At 44.2% G+C, this 13,609-nt stretch overlaps 2 protein-coding genes, 1 long non-coding RNA gene and 6 other non-coding genes across 9 annotated transcripts; all 9 read right to left on the reverse strand.

Moving 5' to 3' along the window:
- Positions 1-1,253: 1,253 nt before the first annotated feature.
- On the reverse strand, positions 1,254-4,285 carry calr (calreticulin). The gene is made up of 9 exons (XM_068743421.1): positions 4,192-4,285; positions 3,788-3,889; positions 3,453-3,656; positions 3,148-3,242; positions 2,641-2,850; positions 2,410-2,523; positions 2,028-2,171; positions 1,694-1,786; positions 1,254-1,578 (listed from the first exon to the last, which is right to left on the reverse strand). Exons 1-9 carry the CDS (start codon positions 4,283-4,285, stop codon positions 1,333-1,335), a joined length of 1,302 nt encoding a protein of 433 aa, XP_068599522.1. The 3' UTR covers positions 1,254-1,332.
- Positions 4,286-6,813: 2,528 nt separating this feature from the next.
- On the reverse strand, positions 6,814-9,231 carry tor3a (torsin family 3, member A). The gene is made up of 6 exons (XM_068743772.1): positions 9,066-9,231; positions 8,873-8,995; positions 8,289-8,554; positions 7,616-7,791; positions 7,151-7,275; positions 6,814-7,061 (listed from the first exon to the last, which is right to left on the reverse strand). Exons 1-6 carry the CDS (start codon positions 9,229-9,231, stop codon positions 6,814-6,816), a joined length of 1,104 nt encoding a protein of 367 aa, XP_068599873.1.
- An 884-nt stretch (positions 9,232-10,115) lies between these two features.
- Positions 10,116-12,680, reverse strand: LOC137899677 (uncharacterized). Its single transcript, XR_011105650.1, has 11 exons — positions 12,607-12,680; positions 12,466-12,505; positions 12,254-12,298; positions 11,810-11,859; positions 11,602-11,632; positions 11,368-11,403; positions 11,135-11,182; positions 10,921-10,965; positions 10,665-10,710; positions 10,473-10,493; positions 10,116-10,192 (listed from the first exon to the last, which is right to left on the reverse strand). It is a non-coding gene; the product is annotated as an uncharacterized lncRNA (long non-coding RNA).
- Positions 10,347-10,418, reverse strand: LOC137899919 (small nucleolar RNA SNORD47). The gene has a single exon (XR_011105664.1). It is a non-coding gene; the product is annotated as a small nucleolar RNA SNORD47 (small nucleolar RNA).
- On the reverse strand, positions 11,248-11,330 carry LOC137899912 (small nucleolar RNA snR60/Z15/Z230/Z193/J17). Its single transcript, XR_011105658.1, has one exon. It is a non-coding gene; the product is annotated as a small nucleolar RNA snR60/Z15/Z230/Z193/J17 (small nucleolar RNA).
- Positions 11,468-11,551, reverse strand: LOC137899913 (small nucleolar RNA snR60/Z15/Z230/Z193/J17). The gene has a single exon (XR_011105659.1). It is a non-coding gene; the product is annotated as a small nucleolar RNA snR60/Z15/Z230/Z193/J17 (small nucleolar RNA).
- On the reverse strand, positions 11,692-11,773 carry LOC137899917 (small nucleolar RNA SNORD79). Its single transcript, XR_011105662.1, has one exon. It is a non-coding gene; the product is annotated as a small nucleolar RNA SNORD79 (small nucleolar RNA).
- On the reverse strand, positions 12,365-12,425 carry LOC137899915 (small nucleolar RNA SNORD75). The gene has a single exon (XR_011105661.1). It is a non-coding gene; the product is annotated as a small nucleolar RNA SNORD75 (small nucleolar RNA).
- Positions 12,681-12,794: 114 nt separating the features above from the next.
- LOC137899911 (small nucleolar RNA SNORD74) lies at positions 12,795-12,877 on the reverse strand. The gene has a single exon (XR_011105657.1). It is a non-coding gene; the product is annotated as a small nucleolar RNA SNORD74 (small nucleolar RNA).
- Positions 12,878-13,609: the final 732 nt, after the last annotated feature.

Genomic DNA, 13,609 nt, shown 5'->3' on the forward strand with positions numbered 1-13,609 from the left:
AGTAGCTCAAGTCATAGATGATAAGAATGTTCAGGACAGACGGCTGGAACTAGCCATTAGACAACCACAACATGCCAAGCACATGCTGTAGCATCTAAAGGAGGAGGAAAAGAGTCCAGGCGGAAGAACCTCCCGGAAATAATAAAAGTGTTCTGCGGTTCATTCTCGGCTGATCGTACATTAAGAGGAAGTCTACGTGTGCCCCTGCAATGAACTGGCGGCTTGTCCAGGGTGTGCCCCGCCTCTCGCCTGTAGATCGCTTTGATAAAATAATAATAATGCAAATAAACAAATCTCCTGAGGCTCGTACGGTCACGTGAAGGCAGCGTTAAAAAAATAAAGTCGACACCGGCTTACTTTCCTCAGAGTGTTTTCATCTGACAGAGCTCCTGTCGTTGTCGTTTTATTGGGCTTTTTGTACACAGCAACAAGAAACTCTTCCCACTTCAATTACTACTATTAGAAAATGTGTATTTTACAAAAGGATCATCTTCCAGGATGTTTGGGACAGTGTGTCGGGTTACAGCAGTGCAGAGATTGGCATCAAAAACAAGGAAACTGGTTACGTTGCGCAAGCTATGAGTAAAAGTAATCAAACATGTACTAAACTAATGGACGTTTTCCTGCTACTGGAGTGCTCTTAATATACATCTAGGTTGTGAGCACTGTTTATTCAGATACACAAGGCTACAGCATGTGAATCGAAAGACTTTTAACCAAATGTAAAAAAAAAAAAAAAGGATTTTTACCTTGAAACCTTGAGAATTTTTTTTTTATCAGGTCTTCAAATGTATAACATAATTGGTAACTTAATGATATCTAACCCTGTTGAATCCTTTAAGACTGACTGACACGTGACTGGCTTTTAAGAGACAGTGACAAAACTGACTGTAAAGGAATAACAAAAAGCAAAAAACATAAGGTAAACATAACATTTCATTATATAATCCATAAACAAAATATAGCCTTTTTCATGTTACTACAATATACTTCATAAAAACACAGATTTTGGAGAACACAAATGATAAATTATTTTACCTTTGGGTGCAAACTGTGAAACAATTGAATCTTCTGATTACCTGGCTTGACATTCATGACAATATCTTCTTTTTTTTTCTACCAATAGTCCTTGTTTTAATAATAATAATAATTCACAGAACACAATAACTGCCCCTTTTGCCTACTCCTTTGCTTTGTAAACAAAGTTACCCCCCCCCCCCCCCCACCTACCCCAATACCACCCCAAGGTTACAGCCATGAGGGTTTGTCAGCTCGTCTCAGACTTTCTAAATGGCTCATCGACAGACAGTCTGAGCAGCTCCCACACAGAGTTTATAACTCATCCTTGAGTTTAGAGTCTGTGCCTTCATCTTCCTCCTCTCCTTCTTCCTCCTGTTCATCCCCCTCTTCTTCATCTTCCTCTTCTTCCTCCTCCTCTTCCTCCTCCTCTTCCTCCTCATCATCCCTCTCTTCATCCTCCTCCTCCTCCTTCGCTTCATCTCTCCTCTTGCTGTCCTCCTCCTCGCGTTTCTTTCTCTCCTCCTCTTCCTGGCTTTCCTTCATCTTCTTCTCTGCATCCTGGAGAGGATGCAGAAAAACAAATTAGAGACGCACACACACCACAACATATTTAAATGAATGTGCAGGATATACCAACACACATTTGTTTTGCAAACTCGTGCAAGTGACTGACCTTAGTTTTGCCCCATGTGTCATTACCGACTTCCTCCGCCAGGTTTGGGTCATCAGTGATCAGGAAGTTATCAAAAATAGTACCAGATTTAACCTGTGTCAAAAAGAAGTCAATGTGATGCAGAGTTTCTTTAAAATCCAAAAGAAGAAACGTCTTCTAGATGCAAACATGCTCATGGCATCGCTTCATGTGGAATGGTAAACAACACACACATTTTCAAGGACTGAAATCTACTGCTCTGAATGGCTATACCGGTAATTAAGGTGCAGATCTAATCAGAGTTTGTCAGCCTGTACATGAAACAGTACGACACTCGGGCAGGAAATCGTCTTACCTGCCACAAGTCGAGTCCAATCACACCGACGCTGTCATATTTATAGATCTCAGAATCGGCCACGTACTCCGGGTTGTCAATCTCCGGGTGGATCCACTTGCCTTTGTAGGCAGGATTGTCCATCTCTTTGGGCTTCCATTCACCCTGTTTGTCAGAAAGGGCGGTTAATGTCAGAGTTACTTTATGAAGATCAATATTTTTAGTCCAATTAACCTACTAATAGGGTGGAGATAAGCCAATTCCTTTATCACTCCATTGACAGATGTTTAAATATACATAAAACACATTCTAATACTTTTATCAGTATCAGCGGATTGAGACTCGTTTCCACGCAACATACGGATTTAACTTAATTTAGCAAGGGTTACAGTTTACTCTTTACCTTGTAGTCGGGGTTAGTGACCATCGGTGGTTCCCACTCTCCGTCCATCTCATCATCCCAGTCATCGGGCTTCTTAGCATCAGGATCGGGAATGTTCTCAGGTTTATCCCATTCCTGCCGAACACATACAATAAAAGATGAAAGTGTAAAAGTAGGAAGAACCGGACTTGAAAGGATTATGAGGAGTAAGCACCGATACATTTCTAAGGTGGTTTGAGCTGCCTGCCTGACCTCTGGTTTCTTATCATCAGGGTCTGGAATCCTCTCCCTGTCATCCCAATCCTCTGGCTTTTTGGCTTCAGGGTCCTTAATTCTTTTTGGAGGCAGAAAATCCCAGTCATCCTCCAAGTTGCCGGACTCGGCCTTCTTATTGTCGATTTTGACTTCGTAAGTATTGTCAGGGTTGACAATCAGAGTATACAAGTGGCTGTATTCATCATCCTGTAAAGAATCAAAGATTTACTACAGTTTTTACTACAAAAAAGAAGACTAATTTAATATTTTTATTCGATTCAGTTTCAGAATACTTTATGAATCCCAAAGGGAAATTCCTGAACATGCGCACGAATAGGCAGCAATGTGACTTTAGGAAATTACAGAAAGCAGTTACATAATGACAATGCTGCACTGGGAATGTACGGGGATTTATTTTCAAGATTATGAGGATCCAGGCCAGTCCTGGATGCTTGAAATTATAAAAACATGTGAGAAATAAGAAAATAGGACTAATTGACTGACCTTGCATCGGATCTCCTTGTTAATTAGATGGTTCTTGCCTTTATAGTTGAAGATGACATGAACCTTCTTTGTTCCAGGGCCACAAATATCAGGACCTGTATAATGAAAAAAAGAATGAGGAATCTGATCGATTTGCCAGATGAATTTAAATCGTTGGTGTTGAATGTGTGCCAACTGGTCCGTGTATGCAACAAAATAAAGAGATGTCAAAATTTGCATCAACACACAGAACATGCAAAGATGATTGCGATCTTATAGAAGACACAAAGAAGTACGTGGACATTCTAGAAAGCATCCACACTCACCAAACATGATGTTGTAGACCGAGTCGCCGTGCATGTCCTCCTGGCTGAGGCCAGAGGGGAACAGTTTAATGTAGCCCCCACCACAGTCGATGCTTTGCTCATGTTTCACAGTGAACTGGATTACTAGAGCTTTTCCCTGGTTGGTGAAGTCATCAAACCGAGCCGACGTGGAATAGAAGTGGGCATCCTGGCTCGTCTGCAGACCTTAAATGTAGTAAAAAAAAAAATCCTAAAGGAATCCCAAACACGCACTAAAGGGTTCCCTCCCCACACCTACGAACACAGACACAATTTAAATGAATCCCAGATCAAACGGTGGGTGCGTAGAATTGAACCTTTATCTTTCTCTGCATCTCCATAGAACCTCCCAGCGGTCAGGACAAACATGCCGTAGTCAGACTTGTGCTTGGATTCCGCCCAGCGACTCTTCCAGGCATCTGGACAACAAAAAGGACAGATTCAGGTGCTACAGACGGTGAAATCAGCGAAGGTGCAATGAAAACATTGTGCGGCTGTCTCCATTTCCTGCATGCTGTCTGCTATGAGGAACAAAGCAGCTAAAGTTAGTGGAGATGTGCAGCAGAGGAAGGGTGGGGGAGACAGAATAGGGTAGGGTGGTGGTGGTGGGGGGGGGGGGGGGTGTATTTTCTAATTCTAATTTGACGCTGATATCTAATATGCACGCTCTTTAAGACAGACTGAAATGAATAATGCATCAGTATTTATACAAGGACCTCACCCCCGTCTTCAAATTGCTCTCGAAAATACACAGATGACTCGGCCAATGCAGAAACAGCCGACATGACCGTCAGGAGCAGCGACAATGCCGACATGGCGACGACCTGAAGTACCGCAGCAAATAAACAAATTTTTTTAAAAAGAACCAATCGGAGTTATAAATGATTATCTGTTATTGATCTGCAGCGTGCAGGAAACGCTGCTTCTCAGCTTCTTCTCTCGTACAGTCCGGTTAAAGCGGCGAAGCGCTCAGACGATGCTCCAGAGATCCTCTCGGCTCGGAACAGATGTCTGCAGCTGATTGGACATCGGCTTCTGACGTCACTCGAGGAAGTTTTACCTTTTTGACCAATCGGAAGGCATAAAATATGAATTAATAACGACAATAGCCAATGGGAGAAGACCACGCGTTTGCTTGGTACACGCCCCGGGGAAGCTGGTGCGCCCTGAGCGAATATGGCATAAAGAGCACAATAAATATGTAAGACAGCAAATTAAATGTTTTATTTAATGTTTGAACTGCACATCATGGTGGTTTTAAAAACAACTTTAACCTCTTTCTTTAAATACTTCAGCGGGGCAGTTCAACCAAGGAAATAGCAACAACATCAGAAGTGTTCTGCCTCTTTGGGCCGAACCTGCACCGCACTATCTACTTGATCATGAAGGACATCATCCAGAGGTCTTGCACAAAGAAACATGAATGCTAATTCTTAATCTGAATATCAAAATACAGAGATTGGAAATCTCCCTGTGGGAGATAATATCCAGTTAAGAATTTACAACCAATAACTTTTCTTAATTTGTCTTTAAAAAAGAGTTAGTCATACGGGACATAATCAACTCAATTCCTTTATTTGAATCCAGGTCATGGGTTTAGACTGGAGCCTGTCCCATCTGACTAAAGGTGAGAGGCAGGGTTCACTAATAATCCTAGGCTAATCCACCTAACCTGTACGTTTTTGAAGGTGGGAGGAAAGCCGGAGAAACCGGAGAGAACCCACACAGACACGAAGAGAACATATAAACTCCGCACAGAAAGGCCTCAGGTGGAACCGAGCTTCTTGCCTGCTGTGAGGCAACAGCGCAACCCACTGCGCCACCGTGATTCCACCCTGTGAAACACTTCAATGAGATGTACTATTTTACATACTATGCATTTCACTCATTACTGCATGGATAAAAAAAAGATATCACTTGTTGGTTTGCTGCGTCCCTTTATTTCCTTTCACCCATTTCTTCATTTATTGTGGCGTAAACATGAAGTTTAGAGAGAAAAAATATCACACGCAAACAAACACAGATAAGTGTGAGGACGAGCATATGCACATAAAGTATTAGAATATATCAAAGTACACCGTTATGTGAGGATGATACCACTGTACTTACATGCATCAGGTTAGTAATCCCTCCCTCTGGTTCAATGACTGACAATTAAAAACATACATGATTTAAAGTACCGTCTTTGAACTGATAATGTTCAAAGGGGTTGATTGTTTCTGCCAAGCACTATTTCATGTAACACATATCACAGAACTACATACTGTAGGTGTTGCACACCGGCATACTGTTCAAATTCAAGGCTTACATTACCACCAAACGCACCTTTAAACCACTCCATAAGAAAATGACCTGGTACAGTAAGAGGTTCAAACGTGATAAACAAATAAGTAGGGCTTGTACAAGCACAATGTTAAACATGCAAATATTAAAAATATTAAAACTAAGAGTATGAAATCATGAAAAGTGAAGCTTAGATTTTGGCCAAAATGAACAGACATCGACAAAACTATATATATATTGATCCCGTTGTTTAACAGACGACTTTCTAGCAGTGATATCTGACCTCTAAGATTAAGATGCCAAAGAGTGAAATGCAAAACTGAAGTCCAAAAATCTGTTTTCTGGGGGGGGGGGGGGTCTGTCCCAAACACAGCTCATATACAAATGTGTATTTCTGTTACTATTGATAGCAGCAGTGAAGCAATTTAAAGACAGTGCCGAGGCGCCAGAAGTGAAAGGAGCGTACGCAACTGGTGGAAATGACATCGAATGAATGTATGGGCAGAATCAGAGGACTCAAGATGAAGAGGAGTCTCCATGAGGCTGTTTCAGGCCTTACATTAAAACGGAAGACCGATCAGCCTCCTCTGCGACTGTACGACGCCGTAGTACGACTGCAAGTACAACGTTCCCCCTTTTTTCCCCCCCCTTCTAGATTTATTCGCGACATAATTTTATTATATCTCTGTACTGGAGTCTGCCTCTCTAACATCAACAACGTAACCATAAATTTAGCCTTTCAATTGAAACAATCTATGCTTAAAGCCTACTCCTCCGTGACCGATGCAGCGCAACCCACTTGTACATGTGCCGTCTCCTTGGGCAGGGAGGAGCAGCCGCACTGCACATGACGGCAGTTCAGTTCTGCTCATACCCGCTTTCTCCTCCAACACTGGACCGGCTAAGCTGCCCGACTTCTGAGGACCTGGTCAAACACGTGTTGCATCTGTGTGTGTGTGTGTGTGTGTGTGTTGGGGGGGGGGGGGGCATACTAAAGCACATCAGCTCTATATGCAGATTGGAGGGTAAATCTCAAATCTCCACCAGCCTTCCGTCTGTTCTAGGGGAGAAAGAAGTTGATCCGCTGGGGTATGGATTTGCATCCCTGTGCGGAGAAAAGTCTTTCTTCTTTTGGGACATAAAGCATCGCCTTGGCAACCTCATCTAGCGTAGCATCATCCATCTCCAGGCCTCGAGCTGCATAGGCGTCCCGTGCACAGAGCTTCACGTGGCGGTACTCCAGAGGCAAGAACGGCACAAAGAAGTCGACCAAGTGGCCGGACATTAGCTCACTCTGAGCAAAGCCACCTGTGGACGAGGTGCGTATTGGATTTACCGTTTACTTATCGATTGAACAGAAGTGGCTTATTTTAATGTCATCCGTCGCTGCTGCAAACCTTGAGACTCCATGGTTTCAGCTCGGAGTCGATGCTCCAGGTCCTCCATACCGATGTCCTCTCGATTTTGACCGGAGTGCCAGAAGTCCAGCGCTACATCATTGATCGCTGCTCCACCAATATTACTGGGTAAACAGGCACATCAAAATATATGATATACGTCTCTGCAGGTTTGGTCATTTCGAGAGGATTAGATATTTTCTGGTTTGGTTGAAGCATCAGTGCAGGAAGCTTTATCCAGAGTAGTGCCAGGAAAAACCCTTATCTGTTCAAATCCCTAAAATTCAGAGTTACTCAGTTGTGAGTCTTCCTCAGAAATCCTGACATGAATAAAATGTCTCCAAAGATTAAAGGCTACGTTAGGCTTGAATAAATGAGACAATATTACTTGGTGCTCAGTTTAAAAACTGTATTGTACTAAAATACTGCCATGATTATCAGGTTGTACCCGACATATGAACCAACCTGAGGAAGAGGAAGATAGCTCTGCGGTAGCTGACACCATCCACGTTGTCATAGTGATCCATGTATGGTTTGATGGCATCGATGAGGCCTGGGTGAAGCTTCTCCGCCTCATCAAATACGAACAGAGTCTGAGGGCAGCGCAGGACCATGTCGCGGATCGCCTCTCTCAGCTGCCCCTGGATAAGATGACGACCAACAGACGGCGTCAAAAATCTAAAAGACTCCCAACTCTAGTTTTATTTACTTTTGACATTTTTATCTATATTCTCTTTTTTTTTGAGCATTTTACATCTGAATCTCATTGATATGAAAGATTTGGAGCAAAAATGTTGACAATTCATAGTCCAGCCTGTAAATGTCGGGACTCTGTTTGATAGTACGAGTCAAAAGGTTGATCTGTGCACGATAACCTGTTAAATATATATTCATTTGTGTAATAATGCTGAGTCAACATTATTTTAGAAACGCAATCTCGTGATTGTGCAACACTGTCTGGGACACATCTGCACTTAGGTCCGACTGGGATGAGTTCCAGATCCCGAGAAGCCTTTCAGTGGACACCTGTCCAGTGTTGCATATCGTCACCCATCACCTGAATTACAACACCCAAACTAAACAAGCAGGAGTCACAAGAGCACCGTTGGATAAACTCTGCTGCTCTGCACGTCTTTACCTTGTACGTGTCGACCAGTCTGGCGTGCGGGAAGTGGAACGGGGCGATGAACAGTCGGACACACTCGCTCTTGACCCCGTCGCGATACAGGTTATCTGCGATGATACGAGCCACGAAGTTCTTGCCGGTGCCAGACCAGCCGTGGAAGGAGAGCGTGAGCGGCTTGTTGGATTCTGGGTTGTTCACGAAGCCCTGGACGGCTTTCAGAACCACAGATTGAGCGAGGTGCTGCCCGTGGAGCCTCGTCTTCAGGTCCCTCTCCAGACCTGCACCGGAAAACGCACGCTCAAGATTAACACCTTTAATTTCATTTAAGGTTTGAACTGCCACCATGCGCACGCCTCTCTTAAAAACTATTACGTTGGCAAAAAAAAAGGTTTTTTTAAGAAGACATTTAAAATCTCAGGTAGGGCAAGTGACTTCACAGTTAATAGCTAAAAAGTGAAAAGGAAATTGACATATTATGGTCTGTCTAAACACAAGCATCCGGGAAGAGCGCCTTGGGATGACTTTCAGCCCTTCAGTCCGGACTAGTTGATGCACATCGTGAATGCGTGTCGTCCGGGCCCCTGGGAGCGTCGCACCTGTGATGTTGTTGGTGATCCTGCAGTCTCCGGACTCACAGCACTGGCCCAGAGCACAGTACCACTGATGCAGCACGCCGAGGTAGTCCTGAGCGAAGCCGGCCCACAGGTCTCCGGCGGGAACTGCAACAATCGTGCCAAATGTGAAAAACGCTCCGTAACGCGCGTCGGATAAATCGTCTCTGAGCGTTACCTTGCTGTGCGGCGTCGTCTTGGTGGGGCTGACAGGCGCCCTCCCAGATATTACAGTAGATGTAATTAAAATAGTAAGTGGAGGCATTGGAAATGCTGCCGAACTGGAAGAAGTCTGCCTCTGCGGAGAGTCCCCAGAGTACCGGAAGGAACCACCGTAGGAACATCGGTGAAGCGGCCGGCGGCCCAAACGGGTCAGAACACGGCATCTACTTAATCCGGCCTGCCCGGTGGGTAAAACGAACGCCCCTCACCATGGTTGCAGGGGGGCGCTCGTCTGTCTGGTTACGGAGCCCCGCCCATCTTAAAGGGCCCGCTAGCACCGGCCCGTCGCACCGTAACAAGGGATACCGGGAACTTCAAAGGGAGTCACGTTGACTACCGAAAGGAGCCGCCCGCCGTCAGGTCCAACACCGGACGATCGTCTCTACACATTATTCGCACGCCCAAACATATGCCTTTTCCCATTCTGGTTAGGCAGCCACCAATGAGGCATGACGCGCAAAGACATGCGCGTCGCTGTCTGATGACGAAGTTCCAGATCACGCGCAACTTTATCGACCGTTCTGCGCGAACGGAGCTCCGCACCTTGCGCCGTCTCTCGGAAGAGATTTGTGTTTTATAGAACCAATGGAAATGCAAACTCTCACCGAGGACAACATATACCTAAAGATGCAGCGGGGATATCAAAATACAAACACAACAGAGCTTAGACCGGAAGCAGCCGGGCCGGGTGCGGAGCGCAACTCCTTCCGGGTCCCGCCACTGAGACACTTAATGGTTCCGCTAGTCCGAGCAGACCGCGAACAGGACTGAAGTTGAAGCAACGCTCCCTTTGCCACAGTCTAATTCCGGGATGTGCTCCTGGTAAAACCGCTAATGGCAGACAAACGTCTATTTTAGGGTGCAAGCTACAGCTTAGCACTGTAGCTTGCACCATAAAGCTACAGGGTGCTGAAGTGTGAACCCTCATTGACAAAGAACTTCTTATGAAATAATTAATATATAATTTACCCGACTGCAGAGACTTATATTAAAATGCAAAGACAGATGATTTATTTAATTGTTTATTGACAGGGTTACTGCACTGAAGTCCACGGGCTCCGGTCACCATCCAAGCACAGGAATCTGTAAAACATTTGATTTTCCATGAATACTCATTAATGCAGAACTTGCAGGTTTTGTGTCGTGTTTGTGCAGTCCAGTCCTAAAAACATGCCACGCGGATGGTTCATGACTAAAGAGGGGAACCCGACAACATGAAGCATTCTACCGACCACAAAACCTCAGAAATAATGGAACGGTAAGGGTTATAATCACAAGAGTCATTTGGCAGAATCCTTCATCACAGGCAGAGTGGTCAGCGTTATCTCAGTTTACACATCACATTGACCCGAGGCCAACTCACCCAGTCCTGCCAGATCCAGGCCTACAAAAAACACACAAGAATTACCCTTACTACATGCCATGGACATACATCAGGATTTAATTCGCTGGGTTACTCAGTGAATTATCGTCCACATGGATGTTCGGGTCAGACATTTAGGACATCATCATAACCAGAATCACTTTGCGTCTCCTGGAATAGTTCAACCCTCACCTCAGTTGATCTCATCTCTCCCAGTCAGACACACAGCCAACAGAACCTGAAGACACAGAGTGGCATTAAGTTCAATATGCTGACCGGACATTAGGATGAACAGCTGCACACTGACCCAGTCAGCTAGAGCTAATGGGAGACTCCATTGTTAAGTCAGTCTTTATTTGGTCATCACAAAGGTCAGTTTCATAACAGTTGGGTTCTCGTCATACACATTACAGTGAAGTGCTTTTATTTTACTGCATTACATACTCACCATGTCCGTGACCATCTTCTGCTCAGCACAGCCGCCATTCTAGTTCTGCAATGATCAAAGCTGACTGTTAATCAATACCAGAAAGTTAGAAACCTGTTACCTTAAACAATTCAGATCAGAATAAATGCAGTTTCCTCAAATGGTTCAGCGACCTGATTCACACTCATCACATCTGACACGACCACATCACGCTCACACATGATCGCATACTTACCAGTAGAAGGCCGTGGAAAAACACGAACACAGCGACGTTTCCCCACATCTGTTGGAAATAGAAGATGTTTAGTATTTCTTATTAAATGCCACAGGGCGAGAGAACAGAAATGGTTGACACATCAGATAGGAGCGAAAGACGGTATGTATTCTTCATGGTTTAGTCTGCTGAACTATAAGATCATCAATTGCATCAAACATCACTGAATACAGGTGCACAAACTTTCTACTTACCATCGCTGTTGGTTTTGTAGCGCCAGAGGACTCTTCCTGAAAGAAAAGCAACTGAATTAAATAACTACTTCACCAAAAGGTGTTTTTGCTCGTCATGGAGGCCGACAGTCAGATAGGAGCGAAAGACGGTTTGTGTTCTTCATGGTTTAGTCTGCTGAACTATAAGATCATCATTTTCGTCAGACCAGTTCGCAAAGTCAGTCGCCGAAACAAATAAGGGCCAAATAACCTCACCTGCGATTGAGCCACGAATGGAAGGCACCACCTGCAAATACAACACGTTAATGCACATCCACATTGCATACGCAGCCAGCCGATCATCTGCACTGCATCAGGTAAAAGTATTCAGCATTATTTTTCAGAGAGATTCCCAATGTTTTTCCAAACAAGATCATCATCGACAGTTTGTTTAGCGTGAACATGAAAGAAGTTTGCTCCTTACGCGCTTCGGTTTTCACCGCTGGCCAGTCGCTCCCATCATGCTTAATTCACCTGTGGGCAACGATCCAATGTAAGCAACGGAACAGCAGCTTCAAATCGCAGATATTAAGCTTTGCGCCTCAGACAAGTCAACTTGTGGGTTATTGTTGTCGTCATCCACGTAGTCGAGAGTAGCAAATAAGGGTCATCATAGCAGCGCAGGGAGCCGACAATAAAGGACCGATGCTTCTCTGGGTGGGACGACCGGCACGCGTTCAAATCCACCCTATTGGCGGCATTTTCAGTTTGTACGTCACTTTCTTGAGCCGTCAATAATTCGTGCTTTCAATTAGACCAACATCTTAATTAATGAACAAACTATACAGCAGTATGAAACTCTTTAAAGTGTAAATTAGACACCTAGAGAAGCATCAATCCACCATCACATCCACTGAAGGAATCTCACCTCTCTCCTCCACTGCCTTGCCCAAGTCTTCCAGACCGCTGAGACCTGTGGACAAGAGGTAGACTTAGAACGCTGGCAGCATTACATTTAAACACACCGTATTTGAAGGCAAGCCTCAGTGTTGATTCCTCAGAAATCGCTTCTGTCCACTACTCTTATACCATCATCGGCTGCGTCCCCATAAACGGAACCGAACGGAAAACGTGACTCACCGGCGAAACTCGAGATTTCAAGATTTCAGCCATTTGGAGCCTGAAGATAAAGAGACTCATTACATTAGTTCCATATTACAGATGCAATGAAATAAACTCTTGACTAAGCAGAAATGACGAAGCGACCACGTGATGACTTACCACGTGGTAGTCACCTCCATTTTCCGGACATACCAGCGACTGACCTGCAAATAAATAGTAAATTTAAACACAACTTTCTGTAGTTTAACTATAAATGTGTACATCCCTTCTGAAATACCCCAATGCTTCACTGCTACTAGCGGGGGCTGTTGCTAACTTTAAACTAGGCCGCAGTTTTCTGCATAGGTCCCGTACAATCAGAGCAGTTGGCGTTTCTTCACGTTGACTCAGATGTCCCTACCAACTTTGTATCTCATCATATAGTCACAGGACATTGTTAGGAGCAGAACTATTTGAACTAGAACAGACTACTTCATAGGCTAATTAGCATTTCTACATGCGCCGAGGCACGTGGTCTGCAGCCAGAACCAGCTCCCATCCGACAAACACGTGACAAAAGGGGAGGCCTAATCAATATAAACGAGTTAAATGCTCCTTTTCAAAACCAAAATGAAACATAGAAGTTGGTTTCAGAGGAAAAAAGCATACATTTCAGCAAAGAAGACATAAATACCTGCAGCGGCAGCAGCAGCGAGGAATGAGGACGGGCGGCGGGCGCAGCTTCATTTTATACACAATGTCGCAAAGGCTGATGGGAAAGAATGCGTAACTACCGGTGCCCCGGTGGGACATTTGAAACATATATAAATAATTAAATGAATAATTGCATTTGTGGCAATTACATCCCATCCGGTTACACATTGATAATGAAAAATGACCCAAAATCAAGGCCCACTTAGTGTTCCCGAGGCTCTTCTTCTGTGGCAAAATGAGACAAGAACATGTGTTTAACCTGATGTACATTGTGAGGCTGAAAATATTCATTTACGCATATGACTAATTTATAAAATCACTGTAAGGAATTCACTAATCAACTCATCTTAAAGTCTTTATATAAGTGATTTTTGCTCCGTCGCCAAAGAGCTCCAGATCTTACCAGCTGGTTTTGAAGAATCTCAAACAATGTTTGTTAATGAGTTCATACTGAACAATGCAGATCTGT

The sequence above is a fragment of the Brachionichthys hirsutus genome, chromosome 9 (genome assembly GCF_040956055.1).
Source record: "Brachionichthys hirsutus isolate HB-005 chromosome 9, CSIRO-AGI_Bhir_v1, whole genome shotgun sequence".
NCBI lineage: Eukaryota > Metazoa > Chordata > Actinopteri > Lophiiformes > Brachionichthyidae > Brachionichthys > Brachionichthys hirsutus.

Excerpts from the sequence above, each read along its gene's own strand:
- tor3a (XM_068743772.1), bottom strand. The coding sequence starts at position 9,231 with ATGTTCCTACGGTGGTTCCTTCCGGTACTCTGGGGACTCTCCGCAGAG. Across the intron at positions 8,555-8,872 it reads GATCACCAACAACATCACAG|GTCTGGAGAGGGACCTGAAG; the intron begins GTGCGACGCTCC and ends TTTCCGGTGCAG. Across the intron at positions 7,062-7,150 it reads TGAAACCATGGAGTCTCAAG|GTGGCTTTGCTCAGAGTGAG; the intron begins GTTTGCAGCAGC and ends CCTCGTCCACAG.
- calr (XM_068743421.1), bottom strand. The coding sequence starts at position 4,285 with ATGTCGGCATTGTCGCTGCTCCTGACGGTCATGTCGGCTGTTTCTGCA. Across the intron at positions 3,657-3,787 it reads AGATGCAGAGAAAGATAAAG|GTCTGCAGACGAGCCAGGAT; the intron begins GTTCAATTCTAC and ends ACTACATTTAAG. Across the intron at positions 2,851-3,147 it reads ACAAGGAGATCCGATGCAAG|GATGATGAATACAGCCACTT; the intron begins GTCAGTCAATTA and ends GATTCTTTACAG.